We start from the raw sequence: 23,407 nt of genomic DNA, 5'->3' as shown, positions 1-23,407 counted from the left end.
CAGCCCTTTTGCTTTTCAGGATTTTTTTTCAGGTGTGGCTCCTCTCCCTCCCCACCTCTCCCAGCCCCCTGCCCTGGACCAGAACGGTCCCACCTCCACCTCCTGAGTAAATGGAATGACCGCCATGCCCCCTCATGCCCGGCTGCCAGAGCAAATATTCTAAAGCGATATCTAAAACAATAGAAGTCAATGCTAGAACCCATGATCAACAAAAGATTCCATTTTAAAATGGAGACCACACGTCCCCAATTGAATCAACTGGGAAGCACAGAGCAGTCAAGTGCCTTGCCCAGGGTCACAGAGCAGGCAAGCAATGGCACTTGGCCTGGATCTAGAACCCTAGTTCATAATGACACCTAACCAGAATCAGCCAAGCCTCCCCGCCCAGCCCAAAGGACAGGCTTCTGTTGTTTCCTTTCAGAGATCATGTTCAGCCAGGCCCTATAATTCCAGCTACTCGGGAGACTGAGATCTGAGAAGATCGCAGTTCAAAGACAGCCTGGGCAGGAAAGTCTGGGCGACTCTCATCTCCAATGAACCACCGAAAAACTGGAAGTGAAGCTGTGGCTCAACTGGTAGAGTGCTAGCCTTGAGTGCAAGAGCTCAGGGGCAATGCCCCTGGCCCTGAGTTCAAGCCCCAGGACCTGCACGAAAGAGAGAGAGAGAGAACCATACTGTAGGTGTGGTTTAAGTGGTAGAGTGCCAGCTTAGAAAGCAAAAGGTCTTGAGTTCAAATCCTAATACTGACAAAAAAATCAGTGCCAATAAGTGGTTTCCATATATATATGTATATATATATATATACATATATATATATATATATATCAGAGGAATAAAACACCAGGTATGGTAACACACTTGCTACTTAGGAGGCAGAGGTAAGAGGAAAGAGGTCCAAAGCTGAGGTCAAGCTGGGCAAAAGCAACAGATTTATCTAAAAAACAAAAATAGTGGGCTGTGGTTTAAGTGGTAGAGCAACTGCCTGGAAAGTATGAGTAACAGGAAGGAAAAAAAAAAGGCAGAATAATGTGCAATTATCAGACACATGTTTTTAAAAAAATAGTCAAGAAAAATGCAGGCTGTAAAACTAGATTAAAAGAAATAGTGTGTGTGTGTGTGTGTGTGTGTGTGTGTGTGAACACTCAAAAAACGGCCTCAGAGGAAACACATCCACATGTCATTCATGATTATCTCTGGGTGGTTTTCCTATTCTTCGTATTTTCTCTGTATTTGTCAACTTGTCTAGAAGGAACATGTTGTTTTTTTCAGATCAGCGATTATTTCTGCGACTAAGAAGCAGGTCTCGTCACAACTCTGCACCCAGGCCAGTCCCATCAATGGGCTGAGAAGAAGAGGGTCACCGTTCTAGGCCAGCCCAGCAAAAATCAGTTCCAGAGACACCCCCCGCCCCACTCCCCACGGAAAGATCCCATGGCTGGAACCCACTTTGTATTTCAGTTCTAGATGAGCAAGTCTTTTTTAAAAGCTGGTTTTAAGTTGTTCAACATGATTTTATTTTTTTTTTTGGGGGGGGTGGTACTGGGGCTTGAACTCTGGGCCTGAGCACTCTCTTCAGCTCAAGGCTCCCGCTCTACCTCTTGAGCCACAGCGCCACTTTCTTGGCTTTTTCTATGCATGTGGTGCTGAGGAATCGAACCCAGGGCTTCAGGTGTGCTAAGCAAGCACTCTACCGCTGAGCCACATTCCCAGCCCCAGCAACTCTTTTCTATCACCTCTTTTCTATATGGGGAGGGGAGGTGACACCGGAGTCCACCCCAATCCTCTGCCATCCCCAGCCTCCCACGCGTGGTCCCGAGGTCCCAAGCCTGCCTGCGGAGGAAGGCAGCGCGCATTCATTCACACAGGAAGCCACCTCCCAGGCCCCGCCCTCTTCCTTTGATCCTCCCACTGAGCTGCCAGGCAGGGAAGACACAGCCAGGCAGTTCAGATGTAATTATTTTAATTCAACCAGATGCTGGGGATTAGTCTCTTTGCCTGGCAAAGCTCCTGGGGGAGTGGCGGGGGGAGAGGGGGTGGAGAGGAGGGGGAAACAGAGCTCAGCCAACAAGGTGCCAGAAGAAAAGGAGCTGGCGGCCTGGGAAGGGGAGGAGGGAGCCCTCCACCCCACTCCCCAAGCCCTGGCGTGAGAACGGCTTCCCACCCTCCCTGGAGGAGGGAGGAGGGAGGAAGGGGAGGAAGGGGTGGGGGAGGAGAGGAAGGTACTGTGAGGTGCTGCAGGAAGCTGTTTACCCATAGCTGGAGAACCAAGCCAACAGCGCCAGCCTTCTCTAGAGTGCTGGAATTTCCAGGAGCCTTTCTTGGGATTACCTTATTTAATTACAAGCCAGGAGGAAAGTCCTCAGCCTGGAAAGTGAATTTAGGCTTCGGGAGACTCAGACCACAGCAGCAGGGTGGCTGCCTTCCCAGTAGATGGATAAGTGGATGGATGGATGGATGGATGCGTGGATGGATGGATGGATGGATGCGTGGATGGATGGGTGGATGGATGGATGGGTGGATGGATGGATGTGTGGATGGATGTGTGGATGGATGGATAGATGGATGTGTGGATGGATGGATGGATGGGTGGATGGATGGATAAGTGGATGGATGGATGTGTGGATGGATGGATAGATGGATGGGTGGATGGATGGATGGATGGGTGGATGGATGGATAAGTGGATGGATGGATGCGTGGATGGATGGATAGATGGATGGGTGGATGGATGGATAAGTGGATGGATGGATGCGTGGATGGATGGATAAATGGATGGGTGGGTGAATGGATGGATGGATGGATGTGTGGATGGATGGATGGGTTGATGGATGGATGGATGGATGCCTTGAACAGCGCTGGCCTTCCGGGCCCCCAGTCCCTCTGGGGTCCCAGCAGCCAGCTCTTCTGCAGACATTGAGGTGGGGTTTCAATGTCACCCCTAATGAACATGGGTTCCCCCGGTCACATAAATCATGATAAATGAAACCTGAATGAACGCGGGTGGAGCCGCAGGCACGGGCCGGGCTTACCCGGGGCCAGGGTTCTCTTTCCAGAGGGAAGAGTAACTGGACACCAGGACAAGTGGCTGACAATATTCCTCCTGGTCTCCCACAGCCAGTTCTGCTCTCACTCACAGGTCCTGGTTTCTAAATGAAAGCCCTGAAAAGCAACCTAGTGGTAAAACAACAACAACACCCCGGACTCTCCAGGCACACTGCCGGCCTTCAACTCTCTTCTATTCAGTGGCTGTGCGACCTTGGAGAGGTCACTAGCCTCTCCCTGCTTGCCTTCCTTCGTGGAAGCAAAGGCCCACCATCCACCAGATATTATAAGGCACCCTAGCACATGATGTAGCTTACAGCCCTGGGCTCCGTGAGCGTTGCTTTCCCAGTTAACCCTCTGTGCCACAGGAACGCTGTGGGGGCCAGGGAGGACCTATAAAGTCAAAACTATGATCCCAGCCATGCAAGATAAAGCCTTCCAGACAACCACTGGCGGGGACATCACAGACTGAGTGCAGAAGCGGGACTTCGTGTGGTGTTAGAGATGGAGCCCAGGGCCCAGTGCAGGCTTGGTGAGCACCCCACCCAGGGGCTACCCCTCCAGCCCCTCTAGCTGTCCAGTAAAGCAAAGCCACTCTTCTGACTAAATAATTTCTATGAATCTGCTGGTGGTTCACGCCTGCCATCCTAGCTACTCAGGAGGCTGAAACCTAAGGATCTGGGTTCCAAGCCAGCCCAAGCAGAAAACTCTGATAGACCAATCTCCAATTAACCAAGAAAAAGCTAGAAAGAGAGCTGTGGCTCAAGTGGCAAAGCACCAGCCTTGAGCAAAAAGACCCTTCCAGAGCACAAGACCCCGAGTTTAAGGCCCAGTCCCAGTGCATATGCGCACAAGTGTCTGAAACAGCTGAAGGAACTAGGAAAAGTCAGAAAGTCTTGTTTCTTCTCCCGACGGCTCCAGACCCCATAGCACCTGGTTCCCCGGTATCTAGGCTCTGCCCCTTCTGCCTAATTTCCACCCTTCTCCTTCTCCCCAGGACCCTGGCTTCCTACCAGGCACCTAACCCACCTGAAGGCCCAGCCTGGGAGGTTAGGGAGATGAGCCTAGATGCTAGGATCAGCCTGATCTGGATTCCAACTACGACTGCGCTCCCCGTGTGCCTTGGGAAGGTAGTCTCTGATAAAATGGGAGTCCTGTCTCCTCGTCTGGCTCCTAGGGGTGGCTATAAACTATGGGCAACGTAACTGAGACGCGACTGCTCCCCTGTGACCTACAGTCACTGCTGTGAGTCGTCAGAACCCTGAGCCCCTCCCAGGGTGGCCCGGGCTGCCCCCTGCTCCCATCCACAGGCCCAAGGTACAGGCAGCTGGGAGAGCTGCCCGGAGACGCGGACTTCACTCCCTCACACACTGCTCGCTCTCTCTCTCACACACACACTCAGGCACACACACATGCATCCATGCATTCACAAGCACACACTCACAACCCTCCATCCCCAGACAAGAGTGGAACCATAGGTCAAGCGCCCAGCGCCCGGGACCGGAAAGGCTTAGCTTTGCCGCCCTTCCCCCCCCAATCCAAGACTAGCTCATGCCTGTGCCCCAAGGCAGCGGAAGATGTCCCTGCCCTTCACCAGGTCTCTTTATTTGGCCTGGGGGGGGGGTGTTGAGAGATTGGAGCCCCTGGACCCCGGGGTTTAAAAACCCGGGATTTACTTCCTGCCTTGGGCCTCAGAATGCTCCGTGGTAAAGAGGGGACCCTAAAGAGCCGGGCCTACCTGGGGACTCCTGCTGGGACATCCCTGGGCCTGTTGACCAGGCCCCGCCCACCTGGCTCACCACGCCCACCATCCGACCACGCCCACTCCCACCACCTGACCACGCCCCACTCACCCTACAGTTGCTGAGTTCCTCCGCGGACAGGATGATGGAGCCACACTTCTTTCCTGGGACGCCTCTGGGAGAGAAGAGAGCAGAATGGAAAGCCAGACAGAGGGAGCCAGTGCTGACAGTCTCCCTCGCTCCCTCCCCACGCCCTCCCCCTGCCCCGGGGATCTACCCGCTCCCCAATCCCTGCGGAGACCCAGCTTTCAGGAGTGCTTGTGGCAGTGTGTGTGGCCTAGGGTGTTGGGAGCTGGGGCCAGGAGCCCGGGCCCTCGGGCTGCCCACCCCCTCTTGTCGGTGCCCACCAGGGACGACTGTGTCTGCTGTGAAGGCTCTAGAATCACAACTGTATCCAGACTCACCCGGAGGCTTCCGGACCAGTGGTTCTCAAACTTTCCATCCAAACACCACTTCTGCGGGCAAAAGACCTGATGGGCTAGCCACTCTACCCTGCACCAGCTGGCCAGTGGCCCCGTGTGCCAGCCCCGAGCCCCTCAGTGTGGGATGCAGACTAGCATGGAGGGGTGAGGCAGGAGGGCTGGGGTCCCCGGAGTGGGCCTGGCCCAGGCTCTGCCGCCCCTTGAGTCCCTTGGCCGGGTCTCCTTGGGAGCAAGAAATCCTGCCAAGCAGGAAGCCAGCCAGCCACAAGCAGGGCCCACCTTGGAGGCCTCTTCCCACACATAAGGCATGTCCTATGGCCAGGGGACCCCCGCTACTCCTTTCATCAAACGGGAACCCCAAGATCAACCCAATCCACTCGGATGTTATAGACTCAGCTAGGATCCCCTCCCCCCACCCCAGCATCAGCACCCAGGGGCTCCTGGGAAGGAGAAGTTCAAAGGTCAGGCTCCAGAGCCATGACGTCATGACTGCACCCCTTCCTGGCCCATAGGGAGTGTGATTGTTGCATGGGTTGTGCTAAGATTCACACAGCACCAGACTCAAGAGACAGGCACGCTCTTCTCCTGCTGGCTCCCTTCCCTTCCTTCACAGCCCCGCGGAGCTGGTCCAGTGCAGCCCCAGCCCCAGTCCAGGCCCCGGCCTGGGGAAGATGCTTTGAGAACCACTGCTGGAGTACCTCCCTGTAGCACCAGCTAGTGAAGACAGTGACTCTCAACCCAGGAGTGTGGGGAGGAAGGTGGACAGCCCAGGACCCCTCTACACCAGGTAGACAGAGCAGCGGCCACAACTGGAGCCTCCCCTGGCCCTGGACAGGGGGCAGGGCTGCCAGCTCGTCTGTCCCCGAGATGTGGGCAGCTGAGCAGAGTGGCTCCAAGTCCTTCCCCACCTGCTGGTCTGGTCTCTCGTCCATGGCAGAAAGGACTTGATGTGTGTGACCAGGCAAAGAGAATCCTCAACACCAGCCTCCTCCACCCCTTGCTGCTCCATCTGTTCTCTCTATTTCTGATCTTTCTCTCCCTCCTCTCCAGCCCCAACTGCTCCCACCGGCTTGGCCTTCCTTCCTCTTCCTCCCTCCCTCTCCAGCCTCCGTCCGTCTCTGATTCTGCTGGAATCTTCTCTCCTTGTAAACCAGCCACACTCTCCTAGGGGTGTGAGTGGCCTGGGGCCCAGAGCCCTCCATTCCAGCAGGCAGAAAGCCAGCTTCCAGACCCTTCTTCCTTCAAACACAGACATGGGGAGGGAGGGGGGCTCTCCAGCTGGAAGAGGAGAGGCAAGGCAGCAGCCCCCCCCCTCCTCCCCGCGGAGCCTGGATTGCGTGCAGTTGGCATGAAGCAAGTGGTCAGGGTGAGGACGAGAGCTGCATCTGCCCTCTGTGCCGTGGAGGGCGAGGAGAAGGCCGGCATCAGAGAGGAGGGAGCCGTGAGGGAGGAGGGAGAAGAGGAAGAGGAGGAAGGGAAGGAGGAGGAGGAGGGGGAGGAAGAGGAGGCAGGGACAGGGCAGTAGGAGGGGGAGGGGGGAGGGGGAGGGTGGGCGGTGCCCAGGCCCGTTCATCCCTTGCAAAGGGCTCCTACCTCTGAGCCCCACCCTGCTCTCTGACGATGGAGGAGCCCTGTCCAACCTAAGGGGCTCTCCACCCAGGACCCAAAGTACTCGGGCTTGTGGAGGGGGACCCGGGACAGTGGGCCTTCCAGCGGGCTCCGCCCCCCTCCCCCCAACAGGTGCCCTTGGTGGACCTGGCAGGGGTGTGGCAGGCTCAGGCCGGGAGCTGCCGGGTGACTTACCCGTTGGACACGGCTGGCATGGGTTTGCCCGTCCTGGAATTCAGGCTGAACGCCCCGATCCTGTGGAGAGAGGAAGGGAGCCTGCCTGGAGCCCGCCTGCGGCCAGGGCTGCCTGGAGGCGGGTTTGTGGCCCAGAGCCACAAAGGAGGCATCTTTCACACCCGAGGTGGCATCCAGGACAAGTTAGGCTCAGCTTCTCAAAGCGGGGTGCCAGCCCCCCACCCGCCCCGGGTAGGGGTTCTGAACGTACCTCTCAGGCCCACCCAGACTACAGGGTCAAAAGTGTGTGTGTGTGTGTGTGTGTGTGTGTGTGATCTGTGCCTGGGTGACGCCGACGCCCCCTAGAGGTAGAGAACCAGCTTGCACCTCGTTGGGCCTGGGGTCCCATCCATCGAAAGGGGACAATGCTGCATGGGACATCATGTTCTGGGGAGAGCTGTGTCCCCCTCAAACTCATATGTTGGTCTCTGAACCCCTAGTGCCCCAGAATGTGACTGAATTGGGTAACAGGGCTCTGTGTGTGTGTGTGTGTGTGTGTGTGTGTGTGTGTGTGTGCCCATGCAGTCACGCACACACATGCACACTGATACTGGGGTTTGAACTCAGGGCCTTGAAGCTATCCCTGAGCTGGTGCTCTACCACTTGAGCTGCAGCTTCACCTCCAGCTCCCTCCCCCCACCCCCCCAAATCCTGAGGCTTCAACCCTGGGCCTGGGCACTGTCCCTGGGCTCCTTTAACTCAAGACTAGCACTCTACCACTTGAGCCACAGTGCAACTTCTGGCTTTTTCTGTGGTTTAATTGGAGATAGAGTCTCACAGACTTTTCTGCCCAGGCTGGCTTTGAACCACAATCCTCAGATCCCAGGCTCCTGAGTAGTTGGGATTACAGGGGTGAGCTACCAGCACCCAGCTCACTTCCAGCTTTTGGGTAGTTAATTGGAAATAAGAGTATCCTAGACTTTTCTCAGATGTCAGCCTCCTGAGTAGCTAGGATTGCAGGCATGAGCCATTGGCTTTATCTTTTTTTCGGGGGGGTCCCAGTCTTGGGGCTTCAACCCAGAGCCTGGGCGTTGAGTTTTTGTGCTCAAGGCTGGTGCTCTACCACTTGAACCACAGCTCCAATTCTAGCTTCTTGGTGGTTAATCCCACGGACTTTCCTACCCAAGTTGTCTTTGAACGGAGATCCTCAGATCTCAGCCGCCCGAGTAGCTAGGATTACAGGCGTGAGCCACCGGCTGCATCTGTTTTTAATAGTTCCAGAAGATCGGCTCCTGCCCCTCCCTTGGATGAGCCGGTCCCAGGATGCTCTGGGCTTCTATATAAGGTGGGGCAGCTTTTCCAGGCAGCACCTCCCAAGTTGCAGCTCCCAAGGGGAGGAGAGCACGGATACAGCGTGCACGCGTGGAACTCCTCGTCCAGTGCTGCAAAGTAGGACGTTATGACAAGGAAGTCTGTGTGTGCTGCACACAGATACGGTGCCCCTTCCCCCTGGGTTTTCCACCCGCGTTTGGGTGACTCCATGATGGCAAATCCCACCGATACCGAGGACCAAACTACTACACAGATCTCACGAGCACAGCGCGGACCCTCGCGTCTGGTCCAGAATAGATGCCCAGTCGGCAGGAGCTGCCAGGCTGGGTTAGTCATGAAGGCAGCTAAGCTTAGACACGCGGGCCCTCGTGGCTCAGAGGCCCCTTTCTCACCAGCATTCCCCGCCATCGTCATGGTTTGTGTCTGGCGTGTGCTTTGAGGCTCAGCTCGAAAGCCGTCTCCTGCACAAAGTCTTCCTCAACCCTCCAGCCTCGCCCCGCTGTGCCCTCCATCAAAGGCGGACACCGGAAGTGGACGCAGCAGGCCGGAAATGGGCTAGTGCTAGTCCTGGGCGTCTCTGGCCAATCATTCCATCCAGGTACAGCCAGAGCTATGCTGTGGGTGGGACCAGGCGCCTCGGTAAAGGTCAAAAGTCAAGGTGGGGGGGGCTGTGCATAGCCTATGGGGACGGGTCAATGGGTACATGGTCCTGAGTTCTTCTGAGGTAGATAAAAAATATAAAATTACAATTAAGCCAGGTACTGATGGCTCTCGTTAGAATCCTAGTTACCTGGGAGGCGGAGAATGGAAGGGTCAGAGTTCAAGGCCAGCCTGTTCAAGGCAGAACATTTCTTGAGACCCCTTTCCCCCTTCTTAACCCACATGGGTTGGTGCAGTAGTATATGCCTGTCATGCTATGCTACCTGAGGAGGCTGAAGGTAGGAGGACCACGGTTCCAAGTCAGCCTGGGCAGGAAAGTCCACAAGACTTTAGAGAGGAGCTAGACACATGGGTGTAGGCCTGGACTTCCAGCCTGGACAAGACGCCTAAAATAGGTGGATTGTGGTCCACATGTGTGCCTGGGCAGGAACTGAGACTCTATCTCAAAAATAACCAGTGAAAAACAGGGCTGATGGTATAGGTCAGCCAGAGAGGGAGGGCTTGCCTAGAAACTGTAAGTCCCCGAGTTCAAATCCCAGTACCACAGGGGGGAAAAAAAAAAGTACAATTGAAATCGGTGAAGGTGGCCCTAGTTATGAATATCTTTGTTATAACTGAGTCTTAGAAGAGTGTAGGGATAGCTGGGCATGGTAGTGCATGCTTGTAATCAAGGCTGAGGCACAAGTGTTGAGTCTGAGGCCAGCCTGTGCTACATAGTCAGGCCCTGTCTCAAACAAAAGACAAAATAAGGGCTGGGAATATGGCCGAGTGGCAAGAGTGCTTGCCTCGTATACATAAAGCCCTAGGTTCGATTCCCCAGCACCACATATATAGAAAATGGCCAGAAGTGGCGCCGTGGCTCAAGTGATAGAGTGCTAGCCTTGAGCCAAAGAAGCCAGGGACAGTGCTCAGGCCCTGAGTTCAAGTCCTAGGACTGGCAAAAAAAAAAAAGACAAAATAATAAAAGCACCAGTGCCCACGCCTGTAATCCTAGCTACTTAGGAGGCTGAGAGCTGAGGATCAAAGTTCGAAGCCAGCCCTGGCAGAAAAGTCCCCATAAGACTCTTTTCTCCAATCAACCATTCAAAAACTGGAAGTGGAGCTGCAGTTCAAAGTGGCAGAGTGCTAGCCTTGAGAATAAAGAAGGGACAGTGTCCAGGCCCTGAGTTCAAGTCCCATGACTGACAAAAATAAAAAAACCAAGTAGACACTGGCTATTGACAATCATGATATCCCTTGTAAAAATTCCATTTTTTCTACTTTTCCATGATTGCAAGGAAATGATTCGGTCCTGGCTGGCTGGGTATGCGTTTTACTGTAGCCTTGTTGGATTTCCTGACGGGTTTTTCTAAAGCCGCTTCTTTATAACTGTGCTTTGCTGGCATTTACCTACAAGTGGACATGATCTTAGTTTGCAAACAATGGAGTACTTTCAGCTGAGCTAAAGGTTGAGCTGGGTAAATTCTTTGGGTCCCCTTCCACCGGTAATTCTAAGTTAAATCTTGGTTGCTTTTGTGAAAATCATAAATGGGTTAGGCTAAGCAAATAAAATGTGACTACTTCCTCTTCTTTCTTCTTTCTCTTCCTCCTCCTCCTCCAATGCGGGGGCTTAAAAACTCAGTGTCTGGGTGCTGTCCCTTAGCTCTTTTGCTCACTTCTAGCATTTTCAGTGGTTGATTGGAGATAAAAGTTTTCCAGGCTTTCCTACACAGGCTGGCTTTGAACCTCAATCCTCAGATCTCAGCCTCCTGAGTAGCTAGGATTACAGGTGTGAGCCACTGGTACTGGCTGATCCAGTTTCTTGATGGAGATGAGGCCTTGCTTATGTTTTTCCTAGGCTTAGTTCTCAAATTCTTTAAGCCTTAGAACTCTCTCTGTTCTTCATAAGTGATAGACAGGGATTATCTTTATTTTTCTGAGCCCAGAGATGGGAGCTTTTGGAAGGCAAAAGGCCTTACTTGGGGCTGGGAATGTGGCTTAGCAGTAGAGTGCTTGCCTTGCATGCAAGAAGCCCTGGGTTCGATTTCTCAGCACCACGGTGGAAGACACCAGGAGCCAAACATAACCAAGCGCAGTGGTAATCCTAGCTTCTCAGGAGGCTGAGGTCTGAGGACCGCCATTCAGTCAGTCCAGGCAGGAAAGTCCATGAGATACTCATCTCCAATGAGCCACCCAAACGCTGGAAGTGGCGCTGTGGCCCAAAGTGGTAGAGCACTAGCCTTGTGCGAAAAAGCTCAGGGACAGCGCCCAGGCCCCGCGTTCAAGCCCCACCATGGACGTCACTGTGAGCTTGGTGCATTGCCCCAACCAGCCAGCCCTCAGCAGAATGGTAACGGCGGTCAGGGGCGCCAGCAAGACAAGCTGCACCCCATCTTCACTCACGTGAGCGGCTTCTCCAGACGGCTGCCAGAGGACCCCACGATCTCTCCAAGGGTGCAGAAGGCCTGGCCCAGGAAATCCTGCAGACGCAGAAGACGGGTGTCACCTGCTCTGTTCCTGCTCTGCCTGGGCCCTGGCTAAGAGTGAGCGTGCGAGGATGCGACACAGCACCACACACACACACACACACACACACAGAGCACCGCGAAGCTCACGCCAAGACACGGAAAGAGCCCACAGACTCGCGGGCAGTCAGAGGCAGAACTCACGTGTTTGGATAAATCGGGGCTTTTGGAGTCAACGTCGTATCTACAGGAACAGAGAGGCACATGGTGAAGGCAGATGAGGATGGTCTTCAGTAGAGTTGGGGGCCCCCGTCCCCCCAAACAGGCTGACATGGAAGAACTGTAGCTTAACGGCTGATGTTCAGTCTGGGTCTGGGTGTAAAGGGGTGCAGAAGTGCATTCTGGGAGACACTTGGGATCGGTGCCCTTCACTGTGTTCATCATATTCATGGATAAGAATTAATCCAGGCCGGGTACTGGCGTCTCACGCCTGTCATCCTAGCAACTCAGGAGTCTGAGATCGGATGATCACGGTTCAAAGCCAGCCTGAGTAGGAAAGTCCCTCCGACTCTTTTTTTTTTTCCCAGTCCTAGGGCTTGAATTCAGGGCCTGAGCACTGTCCCTGGCTTCCTTTTGCTCAAGGCTAGCACTCTGCCACTTGAGCCACAGTGCCACTTCTGGCCATTTTCTATATATGTGGTGCTGGGGAATTGAACCCAGGGCCTCATGTATACGAGGCAAGCACTCTTGCCACTAGGCCATATCCCTAGCCCCCCTCCAACTCTTATCTCTGATAAACTACTCAGAAAAAGCCAGAAGTGGCGCTGTGGCTCAAGTGGTACAGCGATAGCTTTGACACAGAGAGGCTCAGGGAGAGAGCCCAGGCCCTGAGTTCAAGCCCCAGGACTGGACAAAACAAAACCAAACCCAGCACCAACGGCTCACACCTGTAATCCTAGCAACTCAGGAGGCTGAGATCTGGAGGATCGCCATCTAAAGCCAGCCTGGGCAGAAAAGTCCACGTCACTCTTTTCTCCAATTAACCAGCAAAAGGCCATGGTGGAGGTGTGGCTCAAAGGGGAGAACACCAGCCTTGAGTGAACAAGCTAAGGGAGACCATGAGGCTCTGAGTTCAAGCCCTGAGCACGAAAGTGTACCAGGCACACGCGCGCATGCACACGCGCGCGCACACACACACACACGATCTCTGCATTTCACAGTGTGTGCATCACAGATTGTTAAAGACTGGAAAATGAAATGAAATGAGCTCTGGCAGAGCCTCCTGGCCTCCGCTCTGCGCTGTCTCGTCTTCACCCCTGCCCCCACCCTCTCTGCAGCTGGCAGCCCCAGGCCCTGCGTCTCTCCCTGGGGAACAGACGGCGCCACCAGCTGCCACCCTGAGCCTTCTACCTCCCCAATGTCAGCGGGACTCCTCCATGTGGGCGGGCACTGTCCTCCCCCTCCCTCCTCCAGTGTGCTCCTCCCTCCCTCCTCCCCCCTCCCTCTTCTCTCTCTCTCTCTCTGGTACCAAATTGAACTCAGGGCCTCCCATTTCCTTGACAGGTGCTCTACTGCTGAACCATGCCTCCAGCCCTCTTTTGCATGGTTGTTTTGAGACGGGGGTCTTGCTTTCTGTGGGGGGCATGTGCCTGGACTATGAGCCTCCTGTCTTATACTCCCTCCTGTAGCGGAGATGATGGGCCTGGGCCCCCAAACCCAACGACTTCTGTTGAGATGACGTCTCCTGGACTTCTCTGGCCAAGCCCGAGCCCCACATTGACCCTGAACACCAGGACAAGGGCCTCCCCCTCTTCTGATGTTCCCGCAGATGCGCTGAGCCCCGGCTGCCATGTTGACTCTGGGATGGTGGAAGGGGTGTGGAGGGGGCCCTGCCACAAAGCCCACTCTGGGCTGGCACTGGAGGCGGACGCCTACCATCCTAGCTGCTCAGGAGGTGGAGAGCTGAGGATGGAAGTTTGAAGCCAGCCTGGGCAGGACGGTCCACGAGACACATCTCCAATGAGCCACCAGACAGCACCCCCCACCCCCCAGACTGGTACCAAAGACAACATCACACACACACACACACACACACACACACACACACACACACACACACCGACCCTCTTGGTTACCTGAGGAGCCAAGAGGGTGGAGATGGAGCCTAGCTCCGCCCCTCCCCCTCCCCTCCTCTCCTCCCTCCGTCCTGAGCCCGCTGGGGGGGGGGGGCACCTTTGTCCCCAGCTCCCCAGGTCCTGGAAGGGATGGGGTGGCCTTAGGTAAATGACACTTCAGTCCTGAGGATGCCTGGCTCCAGGAGTGTCACAGCTCCCCCAAACGCAGAGGAAGGAAATTACTGCCCCACCCCCGTGTCCCTCCATGCTCCCCCCTCCCCCGCCAGGCCCCCCAACTCACAGGTCAAAACGGAGGTTCTGCTTCTCCTCGAAGAAGTAATCCACGATGAACTTGCGCACGAAGTCGGGGTTCAGCGTGTTGTCGATGACCTCCGTGCGGCCAAACTGGAAGAGAGAATGAGGGGGGCGGGCAGCATGAGGTGTGTGGCCCCCAGTCCTGGCTCTGGGAGTCAAGGAGGCCCTGATTGCAGGAGTGAGCCCCCCATTCAGCCGCTGGGCTCACAGGTCTTGAGGTCAAGTCCCAAGTTGAGAAAAAAAAAAATTGAACAAAGGAAGTCTGAGTCGGAAGGGTCCAGCACAAAACCTCTGCACTCAGCGGAATATTACTCAGCCCTAAACCAGAGGACTCAGGCAGTGTCACTCCGCGCCCAGGAGCAGCCACACAAGTAGGGCAAAAGCATGGCCACCAGGGCAGGAGGAGGGGAAGGGAAGTCAGAGGGTAACATGGCTGCCAGGGCTGGAGGAGGGGAAGGGAGCTCTGTGGGCATGGAGTGGCCATTTTGCAGGATGAAAAAGCTCCACTTAACTACCAAAAGGCTAGGAGTGAAGCTGTGGCTCCAGTGGTAGAGCGCTAGTGTGACTAAAAGAAGCTTAGGGATAGAGCCTAGGTCCTGAGTTCAAGCCCCAGGACCAGCACACACACACACACACACACACACACACACACACACACACACACACACACACTTCCCAGAGATCTGTTTTCCATGCTTTATAGAACCATACACTTAAAACAGTTATAACAAAATTTTCATTATTATTAGCATTACTGGGGCTTGAACTAAGGGCCTTGCGCTTGGTAGGCTGACCCTCGAGCACTTAAGCCATGCCTCCAGCTGGGTGTGTGTGTGTGTGTGTGTGTGTGTGTGTAGCTTGAACTCAGGGCCTGAGCACTGTCCCTTAGCATTTTTGCTTAAGGTTGGTGCTCTACCAGTTTTTGTGGGTTAGAGATAGCGTCTCACAGACCTTCCTGCTCAGGCTGATGTCACACTGGGATCCTCAGATCTCAACTCTCTGAGTAGCTACAATTACAGGTGTGAGCTATAGACACTTACCTGGCTAGATGTGTGCATGGGGGGCACACACACACATACACACACACACACACCCCATACATGTGCATTTAATCACACAATTCAAACACACAAAACCCTTCAAACCATTCATTCTATGACCTGGGCAAGCAGGGCCTTGTGGATTATCCTTCCCGGAATCTCACCATGAGTAAGACAGGATAGGTGCAAGACGACATATTTTAAATAGAACGCTAATCTTTCTAAATATATTAGCGTGGACAGTAATGACTCAGGTAAACAAATAATCTTCCCGGTGGCGGGCCTTGGCCCAGGCCTCCTCTCCATTAAGTAACTTGTCGGGAGCCACACAGCTAAGACCCCCCCACTTCAGGGCAATTCCCAGCCAGGGCCGGGGCTCCCCAGGCCAGATACAGCAGGAAGGGGGAGGAGGAATACCCATGGCTTCCATTCACTGCCAACCAGAACCGGCACCAACCCGCGGGCGCCCCCGAGTCGGTGAATGGACTCGGGTGGGAGAAGGAAACGAATGCGCGAGTCTTGAGTTTGCCACAAGCTGTCCCCCTGTGGTCTGACCTGAGCTGCTCCTCATCGGGAGCTGGGAGCCTACGGTCCTCCTGCCTCAGGGACCACAGGCCTGTGCCACCTCGCCCGGCGGCAGCTTGTCCTACCCGCTTTCTAGGGTTATCATTGGGTTCCGTTCGATTCGTCGCTGGGCTAGTATACAACTCCAAAAAATGGAGAGCATCGCCCAGAGGAGTCTTCCTGCTTTGTGCGTGAGAGCAGATTTAAATTAGGCTTTATCATGTGCTTATGTTACGTTCGTACAGATGTCAGATTTACCTTTTTTAAGAAAAAAAAAAAAAGAGTCATCCTGCAACAGTCACATGTAGAATATATATACCTTAGCTTGCCGGCGCCGGTGGCTCCCGCCTGTCATCCTAGTTACTCAGGAGGCTGAGATCCGAGGATCGCGGTTCAAAGCCAGCCTGGGCAGGAAAGCCCTTGTGAAACTCTTAGCTCTTATTAACCACCCCCCCCCGCCCCCTCAAACCAGAAGTGGCGCTGTGGCTCAAGTGGTAGAGTGTGAGCCTTGAGTAAAAGTGCTCAGAGACAGCGGCCAGGTCCTGAGTTCAAGCCCCAGGACCAACCAAAAAAAAAAAAAAAGGAAAACGTCTAACCTGTAGCAGGTTCACTGAGAATATACCTTGGCTCAATTCCCCTTCCCCCAGCCTAATTAAATGGGGTACAGCGGGTGGGACCCAGAAAAATGCTTCTTCCAGGTTCCCTCAGAGACTACCGAACAGACGGAGCTGGGAGCTATTTGCTACTGAGCAGGCAGGGATCTACTATTTGCTGAGTGACTGGATGCCCGGGAGATCAAGCGGATCACTTTCTTATCTCATTCAGTCAAGAGAGGGCAGGATCCAGTGTCACACAGGCAGACACGGCAAAGTTCATTATATTTTCCTTCATCCAACTGCAGGAAGCCATCCCGCACTGTGAAAATCCACCACAGAGGAGTTCTGCTCTCCTTGGGAGAACATGGGGTTGAAGAAGATGGGGCGTGGGGTGGGGGGGAGTTCTTGTCTCACCCTGGAAATTCCACAGCTCTCCTTAGGAAGCAATGCCCTTTGCGGCTGTCGCTGACCCCTTTTGTCTTCAGACAAAAGGGAACTTTCTCCCAATGGCATTCCTGTGGAAGCTTCCAGGTAAACACGCAGGTTCCACAGAATCCTCCAGAAAGACGAGACCTCCAGCCCTCCCTGCAGACTGCCCTCCTCCAAGGCCACCGCCCCTGCAGGCCCTGCCTGACTCCAAGAAAGACAGGACACCTGTCGCCGGCCAGGACATGGTGCTAGAAGCTTCCAAATGGGGATTCCCTGGAGGCTGACAGTGCCTGCGAGGGAAAGGGGGTTCCCCTGGACACAGGACTGGGGAGGGCGGGATGGGGAGCAGCCATGGCAGTGAGCCCGCGGTCTGGGCGGGAGGAAGGACCCTTGAGCTTTCCCCACGGGAAGGAAGAACGCGGAACCTTGGCCTGGCACAATCCACCAGCTACCAGGTCCCCGTCGGGCCCAGGGCCGGACACAACCAAATCCACGTGAAGAAAAGAAGGGGGGGAAATCAGCTGCCTGAGGATTTGGTTTTACTGGAGTCACAGGATTTGGGAGCCAGTAGAGACTTGGAGTTGATGGAGGGTTAGGAGGAGGTGGGGTGCGGGAGGGAGGAGGGAAGGGGAGGGAACTGCCAGGGCCTATGAACAGCTCTACGGGGGCCAGGGGGAGGGTCAGCCGGAAGCTCTGCCAGCTGCCGGAAGCCCCCATCCAGCCTTGTAGCCGTTCCCTACACCCTATACCTGCATTTCAGGAGGGTCACATGGTCCGAGGGGAGCGGGGAGAGGTGGGGGGCGGCGGCTGAGATGGGGGCTGGGAGGAGGCTGGCTCCCCACATCCCTGGCAACCAAACCCCGTGGGAAAGGCCTCTGGTGGGCCACACAAGCCGCCCCGCCGGTTCCTGAGACCTCTGAGACAGCACCCCAGAATGTCAGCAAAGCCGGGGTAAACAGCAGGGCACCCCCCCCCGCGAGACCCCGGGGGGCAGCCTGCAAACTCCCTTGGGGGCCACATGCAGTGGGGGGCAGGGCTGTGCTGTGCATAGAGTTGGCACTTACAGAGGCATGGGGGGCAGGGGGGCCCCCACTGTCTGCCCTGAGTCCTACTAGGGTGCCAGGCTCATCACCCAGAGGGGGTCCTGGCTGGCCTAGCCCCAGCCTTGCTGCTCCAAACCACACCCCACACACCCTACACACCACACACACCCCCCATCCCACACCCCATACCCCCACCCCACCCCCACTCCAACCCCTCCACCCCCTGGGAGGGAGCATTACATCCCACACTAAGTTGGTCTCTGATGTAAATACTACACCCCCCCCATGTAGCCCCCACAGTGTGCGTGGTTTTCAGGCCAACAGTGGGAAGTTAGTGCCCTTACAGTTCCCATTTTGCACACAAGAAAACAGAAAAGGCTCATGGAGATGTGGGGAGCCATACAGCGGGATGGGGTGAGCGGTGGGAAGAGGAGGCCGGGCAGCATGGAATCACAAACCTACACGTGCCTGTTGCTTCTGTTTCCTTCTGTTGTAGGGCTTGAACTCAGGGCCTGGGTACCACTGGGTACCACTCGGAACCGTAGCGAGGATTACAGGCCTGAGCCACTGGGCCACAGAGATTCTCACTCCTACCCCAGCCCAGACACCCCGTGCTTCCTCAACGCTCACCATCCCTCCCTCCTTAGAAACGCTTCTGCATGTCTAGGAGGTTCCATTTCACACACGCGCGCACACACACGCACACACTCCTAGACCCTCCTGTGATGCCATTTAAAAAAAATGTTAGACAGGCGCTGGGCAGCTCACACCTGTAATCCTAGCTACGCAACAGGCTGAGATCAAAGGACCTCAGGCCTCAAGAACTCCATCGCAGCGAGCCAGCAAAAATCCAGGCTGGAAGCATGGTTCAAGTGGCAGAGCACTAGCTGTTAGGGAGAAAGCCAAGAGCACAAAGCCCTGAATTCAAACCCCTGCACAGGTGTGCACACGCATGCACACGTATACACACACACACACACACACACACACACACAAAGTTGACCTACGATCTGAAGAGTGAAGAACTAGGACTCCAGACCTCGGAATCAGCCAATGAGAGAGAGAGCAGAGGCAGAGAAAGGAGGGGGGAAGTTCTCATGGAGGCCCCCCATCCATCTCATGAGGAAAGGGCTGAGACAGGAGCCCAGGTCCGCCTGAGCTGCACCCTAGATCTCCGAGTAGCCTGCGGGGCACCCCCTCGCTCAGGCTTCCCTCCTCCATCAACTCCTCCTCCTTGGCTTTCTGTTGTGACTTCTCATCCCTGCACACAGCCCTGATCCCCTGGACCCCCCACCCTGCCCCCACCCCCACCCCCTCCGCCCCAGCCACCCTGCCCAGGGGCCATCACTCAGTTCCTCATCTTAAAGCTAAGGCGCCAAGTAACCAGGAGGCCGCCAGGGCTCTCCCAGAGACGCACGGCAAGCCAGGGAGGAGGCCCAGCGCCCCCCCCCCCACCATGACAAAGGCGTGGCACCCTGCCTCAGTCGTGAGTGGGTGCCTCTCGCAATGGCTCCCCGGGACGGCAGCTCCCGCCTTCTGACTCACGGTGGGGTGGGGACGTCATCCCAGCTGCGAGGCCCCCATGGCCGGGACGGGAGGCGGGCGCTGACGGACGGGGCGCTACCTCCAAGCGGCTCACTCCCCCCGGCCCAGGCGCCCCCTGTAATCTTTATAGATTATTGATGGCTCCTTAATTAGAGATGCGGAAAGCCTGGCTGCCGAGCCCGGCCCTGGCCCTCATGAATCACTGGGCACGACTAAAATTAGAGGCCACCGGGCTGGCTGTGACTCAGAGGGCCCGGGGAGAGGGGGGGGGGGGCTGTGTCTCCCGGGCTGGCCTGGGGACAGGGCTACCCCGTGCCCGGAGGCAGGGGAGACAAGGCCACCCCGAGACCTGGGGGGCAGGAAGGGGCCAGAGGGGCTGGTCTCCCCTGTCCTGGGGAGCCTGTGGAGTTGGGGAAACGCGAGTGCGTGAGGAGACCAAGGCCTCCCTGGTTTTGGCTGGGGTGTGTGTGTGTGCGGGTGGGAGGCGGGGGGGGGGGGCTGTGAACAGAGATGCCCTCCCTCCCTGAGCCCCAGTCACCAGCGGCAGGCCTGTGAAGAGTTACTGAGATATGCTGAAAGACCTGCGCCTAAGCGAGCTCACGTCCTGAAGGAGCCTTTGCTCCAGATCACCTGTTAAACGTCCCGGCTCCTGAGGGCGGGGCCCTTGCGCCAATGAGCCAGGCTGCCCAGTGCCCACAAAACAGTCTCGCTGGCCTCCCCCAACTTCCGGCCTACAGGAAGGAAGAGGGGTGAGCAAGCACCACCCCCAGTACAGCCCATTCTCTCTGGTGTCCTCTTGACAAAATATCCTTGCTCCCATCTATGGTATCATGCTGCCCGCCCTCCCTCCCTCCCTCCCTCCCAGGAAATCCCTGGTTTCTCTCTCAGGACTTCTTGTAAGAAGAGTCACTATGAGCCAGGCAGTGGTGGTGGCTCACGCCTGTGATCCTAGCTACTCAGGAGGCTGAGATCTGAAGATCTCCGATCAAAGCCAGCCCGGCCAGACAGACCTGAGAGAGACTCTTACGTTCAATTAAGCAGCACAAAGCCGGGTAAAGGGCAGGTGTATCACCATTGGTAAAGCTCCAGCCTTGAGCAGAAAAAGCCAAGCAAGAGCTCAAGGCCAGGGCTGGGAATGTGGCTTAGCGGTAGAGTGCTCGCCTAGCATGCATGAAGCCCCTGGGTTCGATTCCTCAGCACCACATAGGCAGGAAAAGCCAGGAGCGGTGCAATGGCTCAAGTGGGAGAGTTGCTAGCCTTGGACAAAAGAAGCCCTGGGACAGAGCCCAGGCCCCAAGTTCAAGCCCTAGGATTGGCATGCGCACGCACGCACGCACACACGCGCACACACACACACACACATCAATATTGTTGAGCAGGTGCTTTGTACCAATCAGCAACTTCAACCACCACAGTGGCTGGTCAGCTAGGGCTCACCTGCGGTGCCCCCGCCTGCTGCCCTGGCCCGGGCCCCACTGGGCAGGAGGCAGCCCGGCTCTCGGGCCAGCTTTAGCGTTAAAGGGTAGCTGGTCAGCACGACAGGCCACCACAGGCCACAGTGCCACCAGGGGACCTGGCCCAGAACCTTGGGCTATGGGAGAAGGGAGCTCTCTTTTTTTTTGTTGTTTGGGCTTGAAGACAGGGTCTCTCTCTGTAGCTCAGGCTGGCCTGGAACTCTTGATCCTCGGGCTCAAGCAAACTCCTTTCTGCAGATTCCAACTTGGACTCGTGTCCGCTGAACAACACGGGCTGTGGAACGCCTGGGGCTGAGGGGCGGGGGAGGCGGGCGCCACCCATACTCCAAGGTGACCAGAAAACCAGCTTCGGCAATGAACGGCCTGGTTGGGGATCTAGACGCAGACCTCCACCCATCCCAGCTCTGTCACTTTTGCTTGTTTTGCCAGTCCTGGGGCTTGGACTCAGGGCCTGGGCACTGTCCCTGGCTTCTTTTTGCTCAAGGCTAGCACTCTGCCACTTGAGCCACAGCGCCACTTGCAGCTTTTTCTACTTATGTATACTGAGGAGTCGAACCTAGCGCTTTGTGCATGCTAGGCAAGCACTCTACCACTAAGCCACATTCCCAGCCCAGCCCTGTCACTGTTCAGTTGTGTATGGATGGGCTGGTTAATGAGGCTTGAACTCAGGGCCTTGCGTTCTTGCTTCTTGTTTTGTTGTTGTTTTTCTTAGGTCACAGACTAGGATTCAAATTCAGGACCTGATGCTCTCACTCACTGGCTAGTGCTCAACCAACTGAGCCATGCCTCCAACCAACCCCTTGCTTGTTTGTTTGTTCCCTTTTCTTTTCTCTTTGTTTGTTGTTCAATTCTAGCACTCTGACACTTGAGCCACAGCTCCACATTCGGCTTTCTTGTTGGTTGATTGGAAGTAAGAGTCCCACAGATTTTTCCGTCCTGGCTGGCTTGGATCCGTGATTCTCACACCTCAGCCTCCTGAGTAGCTGGGGTTATAGGGATGAGCTACTGGTGCCAGCTAAAGGAGACCGTTGGAGCCCAAGCTGCACAAAGGCGCTTCACAGTTGGTATTTCCAGACCTGTCCAAAAGCATTACCTCCGCTGTTAACTCCCATCCACGCATGCCTCCCCGCCCCACTCTGCACGTGGGTAAACCGAGGCCTGGGGAAGGCAGACCGACCGAGGCCACACGGTTAACAGATGAGAACTGTGGGAGTCGGTCCTCGAGTTCAGAGCTTCCTCTGACTGTTCTCAGAAAGCCTGTCAGCTCCAAACGGAGGTCAGCCTTGGAAAGGGTGGAAAGCGGCCGCAGCACACGCCCCCCCTCCCACGCCATGCTTGTCACGGATGTGGATGGTGATGACTGACAGGACCAGGAGGCGGGACCAAACCACCGAGCACGCCATCACAATACAACACAATTGCTACCAACCATGACGAGAGAGACTCAGAACGGGGCCAGCATCCATCCAAGTGGAAGGAGCCCTATTCTTACAGCCAGAAGGAGAGAGGAACCCCCAAACCCAACTCAATGAAAGAGCAGTGGAACCCCAGCTGGGCGTATTTATCCAGCCCCCCCCCCCACACACAACGGTTCGACTGAGGAATTTTTCTTTGTGCTGGGGTGACGGCGATAAGCTGATTTATTAGTTTTGATCTTTTCTGGGGCGAGCGCCATGCGGTTCAGGAAGCCGCGTGAAACCACCAAGATGCAACCGAGCACTGCACTGCTAAGCCAGATGCCTGACACTCTCAGTGGATGACACGCATGTTTTCACGGGCTCACTGGGACGCAACCGTGTTGTAAGCCGAAGAGCAGCCACCGTGACCACACAGGCCTGCAGTGGACCCGTCCTCGCCCGGGTGAGGACGCAGCCGTCCGTGGCAAACAAGCCCGCAACACACTCTGCAAGCAACACCGACAGACACGCGCTCCAGGCGGAAGGCCCTGAGACCGGAAACAACCATCTCCTCCTCTGTGGAAGGGGCTAATGATAATAATTCATAGTAATACCACCTTCACGGATTTGGGGATCCGTCCTCCCTCCCTTCCTGTGCTGTGGGTCCAGCCCGGGGCCTCCTGCACGCTAGGCAAGTTCTACCATTGAGCCCTCCTCGGCCCCCATGGGCTGTTGTGAGGACTGACTCAATGAAACGAGGTGAAGGGCTTTGGACGGCTCCGTGCAACGTGGTTGAATGTTTGCCGTTGGTATTCATGGCTTGTTGCTGCTGTTTGCTGTTGCTCTTCTCTCTCTCTCTCTCTCTCTCTAACAACTGCTCCCTTTGTGGCCCAGCACGCGGCAGGCATCTGTCACCGTGTGTTTACATCCCCCAAATGTATGTGGAAGCCCTGGGCTCAGTACCACTCTGATGGGGGTGGTACCAGAAGCTCTGGGGGTGCCGAGGTCCTGAGGATGGAGCCCTCATGGCCGGGAGGGGGACTAGTGGCTTTATAAAAGAGGCCCAAAGCCAGGCGCAGGTGACCCACACCTGTAAATCCTAACTAATCAAGAGGCTGAGATCTGAGGATCCTGGTTCAAAGCCAGCCCAGGCAGGAAAGTCCGTGAGACTCTTTATCTCCAATTAACCACCAGAAACCCAGAAGTGGCGCTGTGACTCAAAGTGGTAGAGCGCTCCCCGTTCCTTCTACCTAGAGGAGCAAGGGAGAAACAATGGGCCTTACCCAACCGTCTATAAACTCCAGGCGCTCCAGGGCCTAGTGGTCCCCAGGAAAAGCAGCCTCATCCTCAGCCTGGGATTGCTCAAAAGCCAGACTGAACACTGAGCTGGGGCCCTGGGTGTGGTGG

General features: G+C 55.7%; 1 protein-coding gene across 3 annotated transcripts in view; it reads right to left on the bottom strand.

The window, feature by feature from the left end:
- Cpne5 (copine 5) overlaps positions 1-23,407 on the bottom strand; it is a 65,746-nt gene that overhangs the window by 27,435 nt on the left and 14,904 nt on the right. The window contains exons 4-9 of one of the 3 annotated variants that reach the window (XM_048347850.1): positions 13,898-14,001; positions 11,687-11,726; positions 11,421-11,497; positions 7,068-7,127; positions 5,247-5,297; positions 4,894-4,957 (exon numbers count right to left, since the gene is read on the bottom strand). In XM_048347850.1, coding sequence (XP_048203807.1) covers positions 4,894-4,957; positions 5,247-5,297; positions 7,068-7,127; positions 11,421-11,497; positions 11,687-11,726; positions 13,898-14,001 — 396 coding nt within the window. Of the gene's footprint in view, positions 1-4,893; positions 4,958-5,246; positions 5,298-7,067; positions 7,148-11,420; positions 11,498-11,686; positions 11,727-13,897; positions 14,002-23,407 lie in introns of those variants that run through there. The other 2 variants (XM_048347851.1, XM_048347852.1) reach the window with 2 other exon arrangements.

Source organism: Perognathus longimembris, chromosome 6 (genome assembly GCF_023159225.1).
Source record: "Perognathus longimembris pacificus isolate PPM17 chromosome 6, ASM2315922v1, whole genome shotgun sequence".
In the NCBI taxonomy this organism is placed as follows: Eukaryota; Metazoa; Chordata; class Mammalia; order Rodentia; family Heteromyidae; genus Perognathus; species Perognathus longimembris.
This window is presented reverse-complemented; position numbering and strand designations above follow the sequence as displayed.